The sequence below is a fragment of the Pipistrellus hanaki genome (genome assembly GCF_964339955.1).
Source record: "Pipistrellus hanaki genome assembly, chromosome: 18".
NCBI lineage: Eukaryota > Metazoa > Chordata > Mammalia > Chiroptera > Vespertilionidae > Pipistrellus > Pipistrellus hanaki.
In genome coordinates, this window is record NC_140520.1 from 19,477,050 (window position 1) to 19,498,459 (window position 21,410).

The window sequence follows — 21,410 nt, forward strand, 5'->3', positions numbered from 1 at the left end:
TTTTACCTAAATCCCCCATCCCCCACTCCTTGGGCAGTGGTCTTCACTCTGTATCCACTGCAGTGAGTTCCCTACAGAGCCCCCCATGGGCCCTGTGTTGCTGACTTCAACAGCAAGGAGCAGCGCCAAAGCCTCATCCTCCTGTCCTCTCCAAGCCCGACTGTGACTCACCTCACCATGCTTTTCCCCATAAATGCGGAAGCTTCGGGGTAGGAAAGCTTCTTTTGGCTTTGGCGATTGTTCCTCATTTGCCATTTTCTTTTTAATTTTATGGGCATAGGCATTAACTTATTTTCCTTGCTGGTAGAGTGATTTCTTTTTTCTTTTTTTAATTTAGATGGCCCTACTTTTCTTGAGATGCTTTTTTGTGGGGGCGGGGCTTTTTCTCCCCCCTCAGGTTTTCTTTCTTTTCTTTCTTTTTTATTTTTTTAATGTGTGTGTATTCAACACCCTTTGGCTCCAAAATACTGGTTCTAAAGCGTGTGTTGTTGTTTTTCAGAGACTCAAAACTAAAATGAAAGCACTCTCCATGTTGGGTAGCTTTCCTGGAGTAACTCTGAGCTGGAATGAGTCCAGGAGCTTGTGTTCTCTGTTTGTTTTCATGTGTTATGTTTATGGCACCCCTCTCGGCCACACCTCCCTACCTGTATCCAAGTAACTCCCTGGTCTGAGCTTTTGGCTGCTTTCCCCCCTCTTGCGTGTTGCATCCGCACTTTGTTGGTGACTATGAGCTGCCACCATGTGTTGTTCTTATCTTGAGCACAATGTGAGTTCTCTGCAAATACGACTGACGTGCCCTCTTTGGGGGCTAAGGACCCACAGATCACTTGCACCTCTCTGTGAAATGAAACCTCTGGTGCTTCTTTCTCTGCCATCCAATGTCCATGTTTTAAATTTGACCAAAAGCACTGAATACAGTCGGGCAGCTTGACCCTGTGTTGCATAGTCTGAAGTAACACATGGTGTCACTTTACCATGATGTCTTAGAGTCCTGGGGGATTATTAATAACACATCCTGCTATGCCGACAGAACAAAAAGAGAAAATAAGCACAGACCCGTTGGACTCGGTGTGCAGAAAGAGGCAGAGACGTTCCATTGATCCAGAAAGCATCCTGCGTGCAGCGGTGTGATAGAAAGTGTTAGAACAGTCATTCTAAAGAGCATCATGGCGTGATTTCCTGTGTGGAGCCGGACTAAAGCCATGATTGGTGTGTTGTAGGAAAAACGGATCGTGTCCCTGGATTCGGCCAACACCAGACTGATGAGCGCGCTGACCCAGGTGAAGGAGCGGTACAGCATGCAGGTCCGAAATGGCCTCTCTCCCACCAACCCCACCAAGCTTTCCATCACGGAGAATGGTGAATTCAAAAACAGCAGCTGCTGATGGCCTTGGTGACGAGACAGACTGTGGGAGGAGCCGGAAGGAAATGTCCCCGCTCTCCTGTCCCCTGCCCTTCCCCCAGCCCCACCAGGTTTACAGAATGTTGCTACTTCAGAACAGCAGTGAGGTGAGAAACTCTCGATTGAAAAAGGAACCTTGTCTTTCAGGGCATAAGGCGAAGACTCCCGAGGTCGATGCTTTCCCCCCACGTCTCTGTGTACATAGGGAACTTAGTTCTGGGCCATGTACAGAAAATACCACTGTAATATACCCAAAGGAAGTTAATAATGTAGATTACCTTTTTAATTATTGCTATTTTTATTATTGTTTTCCTCTTGTTGAAAGCACTGCAGTTGTTAGTTGAATGAGTGAGAAATGAGCCCAGTGGGTCAGTAGGTAGAGACCCAGTGTCTGTCTGTCTGGTAAAAGAAGCTCACGGCGTACAATAGAACGTTGTCAGAATGAATTTTTCAGGGATTCATCTGCCAGTTTAAAAAAAATCCCTCTCCGGCCCCCTGGTCCTTTAGGAAAACATGCAAATACTAAGGTCTAAACAAAACATTTAATCCCACTGACCAACCAAGACTGGCTCTGGATCGACAGCTACTCCACTTTGGGGATACGCTGCTTCAGAGGACACAGACGAGAGCTCTTGCATCAAAGCTGGACTTTCGGAGTGAGTTCTGTTGAACTCCTGTTGATGTTTTATCCTTTCTGTCTATAGCAGATGGGAAGTTTCCATTTTAGGTAGGGGGCTGTTTTTTTTACCCCAGTTGTAATAAAGGGTGTTCTCTTTCCTCTTTAGAGTTTACAAAACTATAAATATTTGTGTCTCTACACACCATCTCCACCTTCCCACACCCACTGCCCTTCCGCTCCCCCATGGTGGCATCAGCGTCACCCACAGGGTTTACTCTCCTCTGGAGAGGTTCTTCCAATATGCTGTCCATAAACCATCCAAAGCAAATACCCTTTCTTCCGCACAGAAAAGGGCTAACCATACCATAGCAGGAATCTCTGACTATTTCCGACTTAAAAACAAAACATTTTCTATTTGTAAATTACAATTTTTATTTGGGATAAAGATTTTATTCATTATACTAGCATATCTCTAGGCAGGGTAATCTTATCTCAATATTTAACTTTTAAGTTGGTCCTTTAATCACTGAAGTAAAATTTGGGAAGGAAATCCAGATCTGAAGCATCACTCTGAAAAGTGATGAAAAGAAACCCTAAGCAGGGGGGGGTGGGGCAGCGCATCCCGTGTGTTGCCCCAGGCTCTCAGTAGGTTGTCGGTGATTACTGCCTCACCAGTAGTCCTCCTTGGCTTTAGTGTAGGACAGAAACAGTCGTGGAAGCTGATTGTTTTCCTTTTTTCCAAAAGTGTGAATTGTCATCTTGAGTGCAACCCTGATTATCAGAAGCATAGAATGTTACATATTAGCCATTAGATTATACAAATATATATACATATATATTCACACATGTGTACATATAAACACACAAATAGAACTCATTCATGCCTTCTGTGCTGTGAGATATCATGTTAAAAGGGTGTTGAATCTCTTTAAGCAAGATCTAAGGAGTTGTTTCATTTGGTAGAGAACATTTCTCAAGTTAATGCTCTTTTAAATGGTAAACTTGAAGGAAATTTTTAAAAAAGGAAGAAAGACTGGAGGGAGCCCTGTGCAGGAGTGAGTGTTTCTACATAACAGAATACTTGGAAGGGAACAGGAGAATATTTATCTATTGGGTCCTCTTTTGAGTGAAGCCTAGACAGCAGCCCCGAGTCCCTTCCACTGTGCCCCAACTTATGTTCTGACACTTTAGCGCTACCCTCTCTCAGGTAGGCTCTGTGTTGGTCCTTGTATCTCAGCAGCCACCCAACCCACGAATTTTTAAAGCATTTCCCTTCATAACACTCCCATTTGTGCCAGTCCAGTCAGAAATCTCAAACAGGAGTTTCTCACAGTGCTTATCTGATCTGCAGACCTCATGTCCACATGTTTGGTACCCATGTATTTTCTTGAATATGGTAGTTATTTTATAAATTCTTCTCTCTCCTCTCCAAGCTGAGGGCACACTGTAGTCAAAATCACTTATTTAAATGGGGGTGGGGGTAACCAATTCTGCAGTTGTGCTCTTTGTTGGGAGAGGATAACATAAACATAGGTCCACTGTTTCTCAGCTCTGGCCAGGTTTAATTCTAATTCATTCTTCATAAAAAGCCTTTAACTGTGCTGCAGAAAACCTGGCAAAAGTTTGTTGGTGTCAAGGTCCTTACATATGTAACATGGGCGATGTGCTGCTTGAGGTTCGGAAGCTCTCAGATGTTGGTTATAGGTTACAGACGGCTGATAAACTTACCTGTCCGAGGGGCCTAGACACAAAACATCAATTGTGTTTTTGGTGGATGCAGTTTATCTTGTTGGCATGTGGGAGCTCCATAGAGCTGCCTACTTTGGAAGATTAAATGCTCAAATGTTTGGATAGATTATGCAGCCCTCTATTATCAGGTTATCTCGAATGAAGAGAATAAAAAAATAATAAAGTTAGACATAAGCTAGAAGTTCAGAGCTGTTGCCAGATGTTAAATGTTAGATTATCCTTTGAGCCTGTTTCAATACAAATATTTTTCTGAGTTTTTCTTTAGAAAATGCTGCAATCTGTAGAGCTTATTCTGAAAGGCTTTTTTTTTTTCTCAAGTATGGAAGAAGGTAGAAACAGCTGACTTTTTAAGGAGATATAGCTTCATTGGCTTTGCTCAGCCCCAGTAGGTACCAGCCTGTGTGCAAATGGGAGGAGAGACATGGGGAAGAAGTGGGTGGACTCAGATGGCCCGGCCTTGCACTTCTACCCAGCACATCGCCACATTGTGTGCACTGCAGAGAACAGGATTGTGTGGAATTTGGAGATCAGGGGGCATGTACTAAGTTTAGCTTGTCCCACTACCAATCAAGTGTAGCCATTGACAAGAACAGTGCTGATAGGATTCAGGAAAAGAGCTGAATATAACCCTTTTATATCAATGGGCCAAAGGAGTTACATTTCCATCAATGCATCATATTCCCTGAGTCTCTGCAATATACTAAGCGCTTGCAGAGGGGAGGTTGTAACTAGGCAACTCGAGCACTGTCTGTGTGCCGGGCTCTATCGCCCAGGTGCCGTTGGGGTCTAGGGCAATCTGTCTGCAAGAAAGATGGCAAAATGAGGTAGCCATGCTGCTGTAGCTTTTGGCTTTTTCCACATGGTATGGAGTTGGTCAGAATTAGCTTTTTCTGGGCTGCTGCCACCTTTCCCTGTGATGCTGTCAGGGCAAGGGAAAGCAGAATTTTCTGTGATGACCACTGTGTACCCTTGAGAATGAGCTTGACTTTGGAAGTCGGGCTTCTCTCATCCTAGTCTACCTGTGGTCTTTGCTTGTGGATCTGCAGTTCTGTCCACCCTGTCCACAGAGGTGCACCAGGTTGGGAGCAGTTCTCTGTTGGAAGCCCCAGAGTGAGACAGTTGCCATCCAGTGAGCTTGCATCGGTGTTTGTTTTCCTTTCATTAGGTTTAGCTCTAGTTATCTCCAGTTGGGAGTTCCTGGGAAGTCTGGTTGTGGGATTGAACTTGGGAAAGGAAACCTCTTAAGGATGACCGAGTCCCATATGACCCTGAGCCCCAGGCTTGTCACCAGACTGGACTTTGTCCCTGGGCCTGACTCAGCAGCTCCGAAGCCCACGCCACAGCTTCGCTGACTTTTCACCCACACCTTTAGAGGCCACTTTCTCCTGCAGACTGGGAGGGGCTTCTCTCTCCCGTCACCCAAGAATTTGTTTTTATTGCTATGTCAATTGGAAAGACCTATTTTACTAGTTTTTTTTTTTAATATATATTTTTATTGACTTCAGAGGGAGAGGGAGATAGAAACATCAATGATGAGAGAAACTCATTGATTGGCTGCCTCCTGCATGTCCCATACTGGGGATCGAGCCCACAACTCAGGCATGTGCCCTTGACTGGAATCAAACCTGAGACCCTTCAGTCCACAGGCCGACACTCTATCCATTCAGCCAAACTAGCTAGGGCAGTTTTTTTTGGTGTGTTTTCTAAGTAAGATATACTGGGGTGTTGAATTTTTAAATAGAATCTCTTTCTGTGTTTGAGTGATTGCTTTAGTTCCCGAAGCATTCTTTGTGGTCATGACCCAGTTATGGAGCTCTTGACAACAGTGATGAAATTTGCATGAGATATGATAAATATCTCATGAGGAGTGAAAGAACCTGAGGAAGATAGCATGATCCAAAAGGGGACTGTGCACAGCAGCCTTCTCAATAGCCCAGAGGTTCAAGGAAACGGGAGGATTTACAGCTTGCCTGCACTTAAAATGCATAGATACATGGAGAGACAGTTTCTGCAGACACCACGTGCACACCCACAAAACACAAATCCTGGGGCTTCCTCTTTCTGAATGTTAATCCACCTACGGAGCAGTGATTCCCAAACTTTCTTGGGTTGTTTAGATTTTGTTCTCATTTATTAGATTGTATGACAGTCGTTCCCTTTTTTTAAAAATGTACCATATGTGTTATGTGTGTGTATGTGTGTGTGTGTGTGTGTGTGTGTGTGTGTATATATATATATATATATATATATATATATATATATATATATATAACTTGAAATTGATTTGATTTGACATTGTCTCAAGAACCCTAGGTTTCGTTATTGATACCTCAGGGTGTCATAGAAAGACCGTTGAATCTCGCTGATCTGGATTCAGATCAGTGAATATCAGTGGGATCCAGAAAGAAGCAGTTTTGGTTCCTGATCAGTTAGTCCTCAGGTGTTTGCATAACTAACCCAGCTGGACTTGGCAAATGCAGTAAACCACCCAAGGAAAGCAAAATGGTAGTTTTTGCCCAAATTTCATCATGCATTTTAATTTCCTACCCAGTTCTTACTTTTCAATCAAATGCCCTCATTTTTCCCTAGGGAATTTTTTAGTTTGGGACCTAGAAGCAGATGTACCTGCTGTAGAGAGGTTAACACAAAAGCTGTGTTTTAGGAGCCTCCATCATCTGTGTGGGGGTACACATTTGTGTATAAATAGCATATCTGTGTCATTTCTAAACTCCCAAGGGAAAAATTTCAATTTCCAGTTCACCAAAAGATTAAATGCTAAGTGAGTCAATAGCCCCTTGTCCTGTAGAGAAGTTGAAATAAATAGCAAAGCTTAAATTTTGACTGGTGCTTAGACATTCCCTAGTTATGTTAAAATTAACTCAAGCAGACAGCAGCACATTAGCCTGAACCACACCTGTGAGGAATTTACCTTTTAAATTGGCTTTCCTTTTTTCATCTCCAGGGCCTTAATAAAAGTGTGTTAATACACATGACTATTTTACAAGGATAGCTCTAAATAATTTATTTTTTATTTCAAGAAAGAGAAATACACCTTAGAAAAACAAAACCCAAGGTTTTATTTTATTTTTAAAGCCATATTTTTGTGCTGGTAGCACTTAGATTGTTCCACATGTGAGATCCATATCTGCATTTCATTACCTGGGTTTGTTCTAAAGAAGATTTATTTTTGTTCTGTGAATAATTTTTGATGGTTCTTGTACATGTACAGATATAGATACGTTTGAAGTCTTTTATTGATAATCTTACAAAGAATTCAAATAAACTTTAACTTTAAACATTTCAGACTAAAGTTGCTATGGTATGTGACATATTACTCTCTTATTTCTTGCATGTATATCTGGGTGATTTAGGACACTTGGATAAAGACCAGGAAAAAAAATATATATGCAGGAACATTATTCTGAAGGTATATTTTAACATTAAAAACAATGTCTTAGAATTCCCCAACGTACAGGTAAGAAATATTTAGATTTAGGGCAAATAGCATGAACATACAGTGTGGTTTTGTGATAAGACCCCAGAGCGCTCCTCATTTTGGAGAATTTAAAATCCCTTTAACAGATTGTCGCTGGTAAAGAAAGCAGGCCCTCTATTTGGAACTTTGGCCCCACTTGGCTTCCCAAACCTCTACTGTCCTCTCTTAGCTCCCCAGAGAGATTAATGGAGTTTGTTTCAGCATTTGGGTTTTGTTTTTGTTTTAATTTTGTTGTTGTTGTTGTTTGCTTGTCATCCTCAAAGTTATTGTTCCCAAATACCTCCACCTTCCCTTGTCTCATACCAGTTGTATATGACATTTTCTTTCGTGCTGGGGGAGGTCTGAGTTAGCCTCTTCACAAGTGTGGAGTTATTTCTCATTCTGAACTCCTTGGAATTAAAAAGTGAAAATGTACTCAAAACCCAGAGAAGACTGTGTGAAAAGGAGACTGCAGATCAGTACAATGAGCTATTTTTTATTTACTTCAAAGCCAACCCATTCCAATCTGAATTGCTCATCACCTAACGTTTGCTTTAAGACTTCATGGATCTGAAACATCAAAGAGAGAAAAACTGTTAATACTGTCTTGTCGTCTCTATCCTAAACTGTCCACCTATGTGCCCTTCCTTTTTCTCAGCCTCCCTCCAGCTGCCTACCTATGTCATTAGCACTGTCACCAATGTGAAGGCACATAAGTCGGTTTGTCAGGCCCATTCCAACACCCCAGCCAACAAAGAAAGTTTGATGACAAAGGAGGCTAAAACAAATGACTTAATGAGTGTTTCTCAGCCGGGACTGTTCATCAGAATCACTGTAGAACTTAAAAAAAATAAATAACACAGCAGGGCTGCCTTTGAGTTTCTCCTCTGAACAATTCCATAGACTGTCTCTGAGTACTGGGGCCACGCTTTTCTTTAACTTCCCCAGGGATTCTAACCCCAACAGGGTTAACACCCACGAGTCCCTGAGGACAGTGTATGAGTGTCTGTGACAGTGTGTCTCTGTCTGTGTCCCTGGAACTGGGATAAGTCGGCTACCGGTGTTTGTCTTCTGTGTGGAATTTTATATGCTGCTAAAACTAATGATATATATTTTACCTTTCTCGCACACACCTTGTCCTTACCAATCCCATCCTTTAAATCTGCGAGACAGACATTCTCTCCATCAAATGGAATAGATACATTCCAACAAAGGTGGCCAGAGATGGAATTCTCCATTTGGAGCCCAATCTTCCTATTATTGGATTTAATTTAAGACAAAAGGTAGATTGCTTCTAGTTTGGTCGCCCTAGCCTCAAACCCCTTCCCCCCCCCCAAAAAAAAAATCCTTGACATTTATAGAACTGATATTCAACACTGCAGTCTGAAGTTACTTGGACTTTTACTAAAAAAAAATTTTTTTTTAATTAATATATCTCAGATGCTGAAATTGCATCTTTGTACCTGTTATTTCTTCAATAGCAAAATGCACTAAAAGCTCGCCAGTCCCCCTCCCCGTTCTCTGCGCGCGCGTGTGCACATCCACACACCACAATTCTTTCTAGAAACCTGAGTTTGTGAGATTTTAGAATAAATTGCCTAGGTGTTCTTTCTTTGGCCTATGAGTAAATTGCAATAATCTACAAGATACATGCCAGTCTGTAAAGTTATGGTTTGGGCTGAGTGACCCATAATGAGCTCTCTGGCTCTGACATTATATGATTATCTGATATAACTGAAATATGTACCCTTAGGCCAAATTCAAAATAAGCTTGAGGCTTTTGTCATAATATTTAGGAATGATTCTTCCTCTTGACAATCTGCCACCTCTCACACACTAGTACTTTAAAAGAAGGGGAAAAACTCCTGGAAGAAATGTATATTTAGAACAATAATAATACCTAAAGTTAATTTTTATTGAGGACTTACTATATGCCAATTTGCTAAGCACTTGGAATATTTCATTTAATACCAACCATATGAGTGTAGTTCCTAACTTATGAGGAAACTAAGACTCAGAAAAATTATGTTACTAGCCTAAGGTCACCACAATTAAGTAGAAAGCCAAGACCCAAATTAGGTCCTTCTGACTATGCTGCCTTAATTTGTGTGTGTATGTGTGTGTGTGTGTGTGTGTGTGTGTGTATTAATCCTCATCCAAGAATTTTTAAGAGAATATAAGAGAGAGGGAGAGACAGAAACATTGATGTGACAAAGACACATACATTGGTTGCCTCTGCACACACCCCAACCAGGGCCTGGGATCAAACCAGCAACCGAGGTATGTGCCCTTGACTGGAATTGAACTGGGGACCCTTCAGTCCAAAGGCTGACGCTCTATCCACTGATCCACTGAGCCAAACCTTCTAGGGGTTCTCTCGTGCGCTCTCTCTCTCTTTCTCTCCCTCCCTTCCTCCCTGCCTTTCTTCCTCCCTCCCTCCCTCCTTCTTCCTTCCTTCTCCTTCCTTCTTCCTTCCTTTCTTCCTTCCATCCTTCCTTCCTTTCACCTTCCTTCCCTTCTCTTTCTTTCTCTCTTTCCTTCCTTTCTTTCCCTCTTTTCATTCTTTTTCCCCCCTTTCTTTCCTTTCCCCCTATAATACTGTCTCCCTTCTGACAGTATTGCCTTGCATTGTCAAATCATCTGGTCAAAATTAGAAGTGGGCAGAAATCTCACCTCACTCAAAAATTGGTCTTTCATATCTTCTAAGTCCATTACAGCTGGGATGGTAAAATCTGCTTTCAGGATCCCAAAGAATTGCTCTGAAAAGGAAAGGAGATGATCTTACTGCCATATGAAAACTTCAAGTTCATAGCAGTCAGAGTGCACACTGGACACCACAGGTGGTACATGTGATTTAGGGCTTCAGAAAGGGAGAGGAAGGAACCTACTGACCAGGAGAATACTTGGCCATAATTAGGACCAACCAACAGTGGCTGAAATAGTCTTATGTCATAGGGTAACACTGGCCCTCCTCACACATCAGTTATTTTCCATTCTGTATTTCCCACCTCCCTCTTAACTCTATGAAATAGATGCTGGAAATATACACCCCCTCCCTGGGCCCACATTTGTAAAAGCCCACTCTGCCCCAGGAAACTAAGTTCTCTAAGCATATAAACAAGCTCAGCCTTCGGCCGCAGGCCACTGTAATCATCACGGAACTACCAGCTCATAGTAAGACTACTTTATATTTGTGTAGCACTTTATGGTTTATAAAGTACAGAATTATTTCACTGTGATGTAGGCAGGGTAGTTTTTAACCCCTCCCCTTTTGCAGGTGAGAAATGAGAGATTGCCCAGTGAGGAAAGGGCTCACTAAGCTTTCATAGCCGTCAGGGAGCCAACTAGGATCCTCACCCTTGTTCCTCCTGCTGCCGTTCCGAACCTTCCCACCATCTCGCGCTGCCTCATAAGAAGGTCTCAGGGAATCTGTGCGAAGGAGTGGCTGTCCACCTCGAACTGCTTACTTGTTACAAGTGAGCGGGAAGGTGGTAACCAGAGGCAGTTACCTGATTCTGGCGCTGGGGTTTTTCCTTGTGACTCCGGGTGGTTAGATCTGCTCACGTGATGGGCCTGCTTGTCAGCAGTTGTACCTCTTACGCCAGTGCCACTTTCTTCACTGGGGATAGCTGCAGGAGGGGAAATGAAGGAGTTACCGCACAGATGGCCAGGACCAAGGCAGTCTGAGGTTGGTGACTGCCCCTGAGCTGGGAGACAGGCCTGGGCCTCACTGCCCATGCACACAGTTGGCGCAGACACGTTCAGGCGGGAAGCTGAGCCCCTCCCTGCCAGTCCTCTTGCCTGCAGGCTGATGTTCCAGCCCTTGAGTTGCTACTCCATCATCTCAAATGTCCCTGGTACAGGAGGTGTGGGGCTTGTGCAATGTTATGAGATTTCTATTTAGTCGCAAACGTCTTCTTTTAGCAGTTCCTACCCAAGAGGCCCCGACCCCTTATGTCTGATAGCCACACTGAGCCCCACTATGGCATCCAGGGATCCCCAACATCTTCATAAAAGTGTGTTATCAAAATATTCCAGAACCAAGCTCCGCCTCCCTCACAACCTTCTCCGCCCTGCGAGGCTACCCAGCTGCTGAGGCACCAGCCAGGGACCCCAGGTGCCCTCAACTGCAGCCTTACACCCTGTCACTTGCTCTCATGTTCAGTCACCAAAGTCCTGTCAGTGCCTTGCTGGTATCTTTTATTTCAAACGTGGAAATCACCGTATTGTTTTTATGCTATATTACTGAAAAGCATTTAAGCAAAAGTATCCCTCCGATGATCCAGGGACAACCACTATTAACTTGAATTTTTTTTTTTTTTTGAATGCATAAAAATCTACCTTATTCTCATATATGTATATGATGATTTCTGAGAGGGAGAGAGAGAATCATTGATTGGTTACCTCCTGCTTGCCCCACACTGGGGATCGAACCCGAATCCTGGGCATGTGCTCTTGACTGGAATCAAACCTGGGACCCTTCAATCCACAGGCCCGTGCTCTATCCACTGAGCCAAACCAGCTAGAGCAAGGCTGTGCAGTATTTCATCGAATGTACCCAAACTTATTTCACCAACTTGCTTTCAGTGGACATTAGATTGCCTCCAGTTTTTCAGTGTAACAAACAGTGCTGCAACCAACAACCCCATGTGTGGAGGATGCGTGTACTGGCATACGTGTACATCTTGTGCTATTATTTCCTTAATAAATGTCCATGGGTAGAATTTCTGTATGGAAGGGTGTGCCCATTTTAAAACTGACATGCATTGCCAGGATGGCAGCGCCAGTTTACTTTCCTACCCAATGTCTGAGATGGCTGATTTTCCCATGTTCTCGTCAGCTTTATCACCCTTTAAATCTTTGCCAAACTGGTAAGTAAAAAAATTCACTGGGAAAAAAAAAAAATACAGCTTGCTTTTAATTTGCATTTCTGTGATAAAGCTGAGCATTTTTAAAAGTGTGTTTGTATTCCTATCTCTTCAGTTAATGTCACTTGCATATGATGTAAAATCCATTCCCTCATGTCCCTTCTCATTCTGCTGCTCCAGACCTGCCCTGGGTTCCTTCCACTCCTGGCCGGCCGCCTCCTCAAAGGACATCTTCCTTCCCTGCCCCAAGAATTGCCAATGTCTTTAATGAAATGAGTAAATCTGCAAAACCCAGAAACACTCACATCTCATCCCCTGAATATCACCACTGTTAACATTTTCACACATTTCCTCCCAATCTGTTGATGTTTCCTTTCAACATTGTGTGACTGTGTTGTGTGTATAATGTTGATTCATGCTTTTTTCCTTTAGCATCTTAACACAGTCATTGTCCCATGTCATCATAACTGCCTTGCTTCTAGTAACTGCAGACCTGAGCATTTGGCTCACTCTGATGGTCCCACCACCGGCCGCGGGATCAGGTCCTTCAGAGTTTGGCCCCAGTCTACCTCTTCCCACTCACCCCTTGCCACTGCCTTCCCAAAAACGTGACCTCCATCTGGTCACGTCAGACTGCTGGCCATTCCCACACCACACACTTCCACGTCTACCTGCCTTTGCCTGTGCAAATCCTTCTGCTCTCTGCTGCCTGATGAAATCCCCCATTAGCTTTTGTAGTCATAACCCCCTTACCCCTGGGGATATACACTGAGTGGCCAGATTATTACGATCTCTGAAAACATAATAATCTGGCCACTCAGTGTATATCCCATATAATAAAAGACTAATATGCAAATTGCTCCCTCTACCAGGAGTTCGACCAGCAGGCAGGCCGGCCAACCGCCCATGTCCCCTCCCCCTGGTCAGGCTGGCCACCCATGCACAAATTCATGCACCAGGCCTCTAATTAATACACACAAACACACACACAGACACACACACACACACACACGAGTGGCCAGATGATTATGCGTTCAGAGATTTTAATAATCTGGCCACTCAGTGTATGTTCCAATTTTCTCCATGGGTGCTTGAAACCATGGATAGTATCAAATCCTATATGTACACTTAACGTGTTTTCCCATACATGCATAACTATGATAAAGTTTAATTTATACATTAGTCACAGTAAGAGATTAACTTTGTGCTAATCCCTCTTCACTCCACCTTCCCCTCCCCCCCCTTCTCCCTCTTTCAATTGATGGCTACTAAGTGTCTGATGAGGTAGCCCATACAGCAGCGATTTTCAACCCTTTTCACCTCGTGGCACAAAGGAAGTGGTTGCTGGATTAAATGATAGACCAATGTGCAAAAAACAGTTTACTAAACAAACTGATTACTAAAATCGCTGCTCTACAGTGTGGGCAGAGAGAGAGACAGCCCAAGATTTCATCATGCTATTGAGAACCACCATGCACAGTTTAAATCCTAGGAATCTCTCATTTCTGGAATTTTCCATTTAATACATCTTTTCAGACCGGGGCTAACCACAGGTAACACACTGAGAGTAAAATTCTGGATAAGAGGGATACTGTGCCCCCTTCCCAGGCAGAGTGGAAGGCACTCTCCTGCCAGGGCTCTGGCTCACCCTGGAGCGGCGCCACCAAACTGTCTCTCTCTCCCCCCATCAGCGAAGCCCTTTCAGAAACAGGACGAGGCCTGCTGGTCTTGGTATCCACAGTCCACTGCCTGTTCCAAACAGGTACTCCGGAAGTGGTTGCTGGACTAAATCATCCACCAGTGTGCAAAAACAGTGTTCTAGGCCTGGAGAGGAAACGGAGGCGCAAAGCAGTCCCTGCCCGTGAGATTCCGCAGCCCCGTGCATTCATAATTGTGATCATCCAGAATCAGGTATAATTAATAAGATTAAGACGAGGCAAGGACAGAGGCAGGAGATGAATGAATCACAGATCATTTCACTAGAACACTGAGGTTAAAATGGTAATAACCATTTCTTGAGTATCTGCCAGATGCCAGACACTGAAAGCTACCTCATGGCAATGGCATCATCTGCCCCCCGCCCTCCCAATCCCTTTCCCTCCCCGCTCCTCATTTAAAGATGAGAAAAATGAAGTGCCAAGAGGGTAGGACACTTGCCTAAGGTCTTCTGCATCTAAATAGAGTGTTTCTCCCCCCAGACCACCCCCCCCCAAAAAAAATTGTTCCCCACGGAGGGTTGGGGGGCTGGCTCGGGGGCAGCATCACCTGCAAGTGGACCTGCATGTGGCCAGGGGCCGGGCCTGTGGCCCAGCACACCCCGCCCGCCCAGCCTCACCCTCCACCTGGGCGTGGGAGCCAGGGCGGGGCTCCCTAAAGGAGGAGCCGGGCGCTGGGGCCGGCGGCTACGGGGTCCCCAGGCCCCACCTCGGAGGGCAGGCGGGCGGCGGGCACGTGGTCCGGCCCTGGCCGCTCCCAGCAACCCGCGCGCGCGCTGCCCACTCAGGGCGCGGGTGCACGGTGCGCGGTGTTCCTCTGCCCGGCGCGCTCCCTGAACCCAAGGCCCGAGCCGCTGTCTGGGGCCCGGAAAGCTCCTGCAGGCTCAGAACCGCGCGACCGGAGGCAGGTAAGTGGCTGACGCCGAGCACCGCCATCTGAGGGAAACTGAGGCACCGCAGGGTGAGCAGAGTCAGCCCCTCCCCCGCCGCTGCCCCCTGCGGAGTCACGGACCAGCCGTAGGTCATGGGGTCCAGGGCCTTTCCTTGGGGACAGAGGTGGCCCTCGGGGCGGCAGCCCCTGGGCTCTGAGGAGCCGCAGGAGCGTCCAGGGCGCCCAGGGCGGGGGCTGTGCCCGGGACGGAGCCAAGGCCCCAAGCGCTTGGATATAGCATGAGTCCGAAGGTGGCCCCGGCCCTGCAGTGGCCCTGCGGTCCCTTGGCGCCGCCCCTGCGCACCCACTGTGACAGCGAAGCAGGGAGGGCCTCCTGAGCCTGCTGGGTGCGGCCTGGGTGGCAGCCCGGTGCCAGTTGAGAGCTTAGAGGGAGAGCAGAAGACACTCTTCCCGGCTCCTGGACCAAATCTGACCACAGACGCTGCCCTCGTGCTGTGAGGGCCACATTCTTTAGCTCACAGGGGGGCCCTGCAGGATCTGGGGGTACCCGCTCGGTACCCCCAACCCACCTGCAGCTCCTACCTGCAAGCCGCCACCCAGTCTACCTCCACTCCCCTTTGCAGGCTAACTCTCTGCCTTCAAAATCACCTCCTCCTCCTCCTGGAAACCCCCAGGAGCTGGGCCAGGCCCTTCCATGTCCCCATCGTGCCTGTGACTACACAGTCTCCGCCGCCTTTCGCAGGGTGCTCCCAGCGGCCCTGCCTTTTGTCTGTGTCCCCAGAATGAATGAAGCTCTGGGAGCACACCCCCTGCTTTTCTCCACGCCCTCCAAAAGGATAGTGTTATTTTTGTCTGAAGTGGGAATCTGTAAAGAAGCCAGCGGAACTGGGAACATGCCCTCGGTTATCCTAGTTGGCTTCGAAAGGCTTGGGAAGCAGCACCAAGTAATAGTTCTGAAGATGCTTCCGGAATTTAAAAATGCTGAAAGAACACTGTCACTGTCATTCCCAGCCTTGCCCCCACAGCTCACATCTCATCTCCTCCCCTCTCAGAACTGGAAGGGATTCCACAGGCCCCTCTCTTGTGCGTCTCTCTCAGGATATCCAGCCTCAGAGGCCTCTGGTGATTTTTCCGCTCAGCGTCTCAGGCCCTGGCCACCTCCCCTGAGAGACTGCACAGCCTCTCTCGGCCTCCTGGCCCTGGAACCGCAAGTTCAGCGGCCCCGTTCAAGGAGGGGGGTTGTTGGTGACGGAGGCCGCCTGCTCCCGACCCCAGCTCACCAGCCGGGTGCTGACAGGGAAATCCCTCTCTGTGTCCATCCAGTTGGCCCTCCTCTTTTCTGGCCTCTCCCAGGCCCTCTGGGAGAACCCACGGGGCCCACCCTATGCTGCTGCTGCTTTCAGGCCGCCCGCTCCACCTCCAGACCCTGGAGACCCCAGGATCCAGCCAAGAATTAGGCCACGCACCCCACCCGTACAGAGCAGAAAACAGGGGCGTACCTGGTCTGGGCGCCTTCCCCTCAGTCACTTCTGAGGAGGGAGCGGGGATAAGCTGGGGTAGTGCTGCCCACTGCCGGTGTCCAACAGAGGGGTCTGCAAGGAAAGGCTGGGGGTGAGCGTGAGGGAACCCCCGCTCCCCGGTCTGTCACAGGCCAGACTCGGAGGACGCACGTATTGTACACCTCCTCGAGCCCGCCACAGCTTCCATCCGCACAATGGCTCCGCAAGGCCTCCCTTCTAATCTTACACAATAAAGAGTTTCTTTGGGGCTGATAAAAAAAAAAAAAAAAAAAATGTCCTAAATTTAGGTAGTGCTGATTGGACAATCCTATGAATGTACTGAAACCCATGGAATCAGATGCTTCAAAAGAGTGAATGTTATCACCATAAAGCCAGTTCCAAAAAAAAAAAAGAAGAAGAAGAAGGAAGGAAGAAGATAAGAGGAAGCCTGTTGCTGAGGAGGCAAACTATGCGCAAGATCCAAACAGCCAGGGTAGCCTCTGGCTCTCGGCATTCATAGTGACAACAGCAGTGACCGTTGCTGAAATCTACAGGGGGTGCTTCCTTCTGTGCCAGGGGCTCTCCGAGGTCCTTTACATGCATCCTCATTCAGCCCTCAGAGCCATCCTGTGAGGCGGGTCATCATCGGGTCATTGGTACCATTTTGTTAAATATATATTTTCCTGAAGAGAAGGAGACTCATTTCTAGCAAGTGATAAAATGTGATTCCAAAGGCCCCGCCTTCAACCACTTCACTGCCCAATAACCAATTCCTGTTGCTAATTTCGAATGCCCTGGAGGCTGGATGGGGCCTGGCCCATTCTTTAAAAGCACTCCCAGAGTTAAGATGAGCTTTGCTCCAAAACTCAGTTACCCTCCGGACCAGAAGTGCTTCCTTAGGTCTACCTTCAGTGTCTCCTGCTGCCAAGCAAACCCATCTCCCATCCCATGCGGACCGAGGGCCGGAGGGAGGACTGCCACGCACCATAGAAGCAGATGAAGGGTTGCAGGAGAGCGCAGACCACCGAATAAACCCTGGGGATGTAGCGTACGTAGGTGCGGAGCCCTGCACACAGCCCTGTCCCAAACTTGGGCACCTGCAGCCAGGTGGGGATGCTGGCACCCATGTCGCTGGACCAGCTGAGAGACCCAGAAGCCGCGTTGAAGTAGAGGCCAATCCAGGCCTCCGTCTCACTGATGATGGATCTCAGGGCCTCCATGTCTGCCTCGTCAGTCACCGTCTGCAGGTCGGCCAGGTCTGTGTGGTGGGTACGGCAGTACAGCAGGGCTGACTGCCATGTCATTCCTTGGTTAAATCGTTTGAAGGTCCGTTTGCCAATCTGGACCACCGCTGGAGGAAAAGAACAGAGAGACCGAAACACCTGTGATTCTAAGCAAGGGAAGTTTGGAAAGGGCGTGGTCTGGCACCACCCAAGGGATGGGTTCCAGAAGGAGACCTGAGGAAGGAACCGCCTGTTTGCGGAATTGGGAGTCACATCCTCAGATTCAAATGGGCCCCCCCCCCCCCAACTCTGACACACACCTGTTCACCGAAGCCCATCGAGATTTGCCTGGCATTTCCCTCACTTCCCCTGTCTGCACTGAGTTCTAAAGCACACAGTACTCACGGAGGTGGACCCATCCTCTTTTAAAATCCTCACTGTAACCCTGAGACGTAGGTGTTACTAACTCCATTTTATAGAGGAAGAGGCTTAGGGAGATGATGACCTGCCCAAACTCATGCCCTGTTGCCTGGCAAGACAAAGGGCACACGCAGGCGTGGCCACCTTGGAAAACTCATTTCCATGCCACAACGCCATACTCCTCCATAGCAGGCAGAAAACCAACTCCACGAGGCAGGTTGATTGAGGAGTGTACTGGTATTGCCTTTGTCACAGCGTCTCTCTACACCAGGCAGGAAGGGGGAACGTTTTTTTTTTAATACCAGGGCAGTGATATCCAGAGGGAAACCCCCCACCCCCACAAGAGGGCTCGGCCTGGGCTGTGAGGAGGTGCCTCCTGACCCCCACTCCCACGCCATGGAGGTGGGGGCATCTGAAGAGCTGAGGTGCAGCCTGGGCTCTGCTGCTGTTCGCTGTTCGGGTGGGGCCCTTGACCAAGTCACCTCCCCCACTGGATCCATTTAGTAACAGAGGCACTGGCTCTCTCCAGGGGTGTCAGCCTGGGGGCAGCAAAGCCAGCGTGAAGGGGCGAGGGGACCCAGGGGTGGCGACCCTGCCAGCTGGTTTCAGTGGGTACGTCAAGCAGAAGGCAGGCTCCTGGGTCTGCACCTGGCTGTGGCGTGGTGGTCAGGCTGAGAACGGGCTCCTCCAGGTTGTAGGGTGTCTCCAGAGGATCTGGAGAAAACAGAAAACAGACCTCGCGTTTACGGGGCAGGCATGGGCTGCCGGGATCCTCTGCAGGCACCAGGACCTGCCAGGCTGAACTTGGGAGAACAAGTTAGACAGGCTCCTTTGTTCCTGTTGACATTCATTCTATATAAATGCCTATTGAGCTACTGTGTGGCAGATGGCATTCTAGGCACTAGCAATAGAGCAGAAATAAGATAGGCAGGATCTTGGCTCTCAAAGAGGATTGGAGAAGGAACCCGCCTTGGGGCAAAGGCCAGGTCCTCAGGTGGGAAGGGGCCACGTGGGTTTGAGGAGCAGAAAGCAGCCAGTGTTGCCGAAACCGGTTTGGCTCAGTGGGTAGAGCGTCGGCCTGCGGACTGAAGGGTCCCAGGTTCGATTCCGGTCAAGGGCATGTACCTTGGTTGCGGGCGCATCCCCGGTGGGGAGTGTGCAAAAGGCAGCTGGTCGATGTTTCTCTCTCATCGATGTTTCTAACTCTATCCCTCTCTGTTCCTCTCTGTAAAAAATCAATAAAATATATTTTTAAAAAAAAGAAGAAGAAAAAAAAGAAAGAAAGAAAGAAAAGAAAAGAAAAGAAAAGAAAAAGAGAAAAAGAAAAAGAAAGCAGCCAGTGTAGTCAGGGAGAGAAATAGGACATGAGGCCAAAGGGGTCCAGCACATCAGGTGGCTACCAAGGGGTGTGATTCTAAGTACTGAGGGGTCTAGTGAATGTGTGTAAGCAAAATGTCTGATTTACAGGTTTTAGAGTTCCTTGTACAGGGAGCCCTCTGTAGGTGGGGCAGGCCCCAGGAGGAGGGGTGTGCTAGTGGGTGGGCCCGCAGGGAGAGGAGAAGAGGGTGGAGTCAGGACTTGTCTTGGTGGCGCCCAGGACACCAGACTTAATAGTAGAAAGCACCTCATACACACTTCCTTGGAGGGGCTCCCATCCCACTGCATCCGGAATCCTAGGTCACACCTGGGCCACTGTGGGCTACATTTCAAGGCTCTCTGACAGACATGGTGGAGAAGGGGGGACTCAGCAGGTCGGTCCTCTGTGCCCCTATTTGAGGGGTCGGGGTGGTACTGAGTTGGGCTGGCCGTGACTGACTGAGAGAAAAGCAGAAACTGGCGTTTTTACCAGAAAAGTGCTCTCTGGTCTCTAACCATCCCCAAGTGATCTCAGACCAAGGTCAGTGGAGTGGGCCACCTGGGCAGAGAGGCCAGCCCAGGGCAAGGATGGCCAGCACCATGTGCATTTAGTACTGACGGGACTTCCTGCAGAGACGCCCCAAGGAGCTGGCCACACCCACCCATTTCCCAGAAGCAGGAAGCCACCCTGAGAGCAGCTGGTCTACACTCCTCCTCCCCACCCTCACCCCCTTCCCCCAGGAGCCAGAACCAGCCTGTGCTTTAAGAAAAGATGAGAGACTGGATTCTGCTAGTTTCTGCCCAGAGGCAAATGAACCCCCAACCTGCCTGCCTTCTTCCTCTCTTCCTTTTTTCTCTTCTCCTGAACCTTTAATTGGCAGGAGGAGGGGGACAAAGTGGAACGTTCCCGATTTTAGTTTTTCTCTACCCCGATTTATACCCCATTTCGCTGGCGGGCTCTAGGAACTGAGGGGCGGAAGAGAGAAACTGAGGCTGAGGAATGCAGCCAGCAGGGCCAAGGTAATGGTTCGTTGGGAAGACCTGAGCGCTCTCGCTTTCGTGTGCCCCTGAGAAGCGGCCCCTGGGAGGACGGCGGTGTCCGGGCTGCGGCCGTGAACCCACCGTGGTAGCAGATGAAGGGCTTCTGATGGGCGCACGAGGCGGCGCCCAGGCTGGGGACCATGTACGCGGAGGACAGCGTGGCACAGATGCCCTCCTTGAAGACGGGCAGCGAGCTCCACATCGGGGTGGTGAAGGTGGAACCGCTGGACCAGCTCAGGCCGCCGATGCGCACGTTGTAGAAGAGGCCGATCCACGCCTGAGAGCCGCTGGTGAGGGAGTAGAGGCTCATCATGCTGCTCACGCTGTTCATGCTCTGCAGGTCGGCCAGGTCCGTGTGGTGCCCCCGGCAGTACCGCAGGGCGTCCATCCAGCTCAGCTTTTCCTCCACCCTCGTGAAGGTCTTGCCATTGCTCACCAGCTCCTGGGCTGCTGGGGCAGGAGAGGCTGTCACCGAATGGCCATCTCCACTCCCTCCCCCTCCCCGCCCTTTCCCCCCGCCCCCCCCTCCCTCCCCGCTAGTTCTCAAAGCCAGCCTCTTCTCTTCCGCTCTGTCCCTTGCCACTGGCCCTCCCATGGCTCATAGCTCTGCTCTCTGGTCCCCGGAAGAACTGGTCCCTCAATCCCCTCACCTCCCCCTTCCCTTTGCCCCTCATGCTAATGACTCAACCCTGTGCCCCATTCTGGGTAGGTGCCCTGCCATGTGTGCTGCGGGGCACCTTGTCAGTGCTTACCAATAGTCCATAGTGTTTACTGAGCACTCATGATTTCCCAGCAACCCCCCAGGACAGGTGTCACTGTGCCTATTTGACCTCTGAGGACACCAAGTCCAGAGAGTTGAGTGACTTGGCCACCCACCCAGCGGGAAGGGGTAGAGCCAGGACCCAAGAGCCGTGGGTGGGGCTCCCAAGTCCAGGCCCTTAGTCATCCCGTGTGCCGCCCTGGCATAGGCGTCAGGGGCTCGGAATAGGGGCTGCGCATAGAACCACCTGGGGAGCCTTTCAAATACACGAACGCTCAGGTCCACCCTATGGCAAGGGTCGGAATGTGCTGGGACCAGCATCCGGATTTTTTAAAGCCCCCGGGGAAAGGACCTTTTTGCTTGTCTGTCTCCTCCACCGGGTTCAGGCACC

The 21,410-nt window shown here is 48.5% G+C and overlaps 2 protein-coding genes across 7 annotated transcripts in view; one reads left to right on the forward strand and one right to left on the reverse strand.

The window, feature by feature from the left end:
* The window catches only part of RASAL2 (RAS protein activator like 2), a 227,431-nt gene extending 220,362 nt beyond the window's left edge, over nucleotides 1–7,069 (forward strand). For all 6 annotated transcript variants that reach the window (XM_084866956.1, XM_084866957.1, XM_084866958.1 and 3 more), the window contains one exon: nucleotides 1,221–7,069. In XM_084866956.1, coding sequence (XP_084723082.1) covers nucleotides 1,221–1,363 — 143 coding nt within the window. In that variant the 3' untranslated portion in view covers nucleotides 1,364–7,069. The remainder of the gene's footprint in view (nucleotides 1–1,220) is intronic.
* On the reverse strand, nucleotides 5,241–20,854 carry CLEC20A (C-type lectin domain containing 20A; the record flags this gene model as incomplete). Its single annotated transcript, XM_084866527.1, has 8 exons — nucleotides 5,241–7,815; nucleotides 9,919–10,004; nucleotides 10,755–10,874; nucleotides 17,154–17,570; nucleotides 17,848–18,006; nucleotides 18,511–18,576; nucleotides 19,494–19,677; nucleotides 20,159–20,854. The coding sequence occupies 8 exons, from the start codon at nucleotides 20,852–20,854 to the stop codon at nucleotides 7,735–7,737; spliced, it is 1,809 nt and encodes a 602-aa protein (XP_084722653.1). The 3' UTR covers nucleotides 5,241–7,734.
* Between the last annotated feature and the right edge of the window lie 556 nt (nucleotides 20,855–21,410).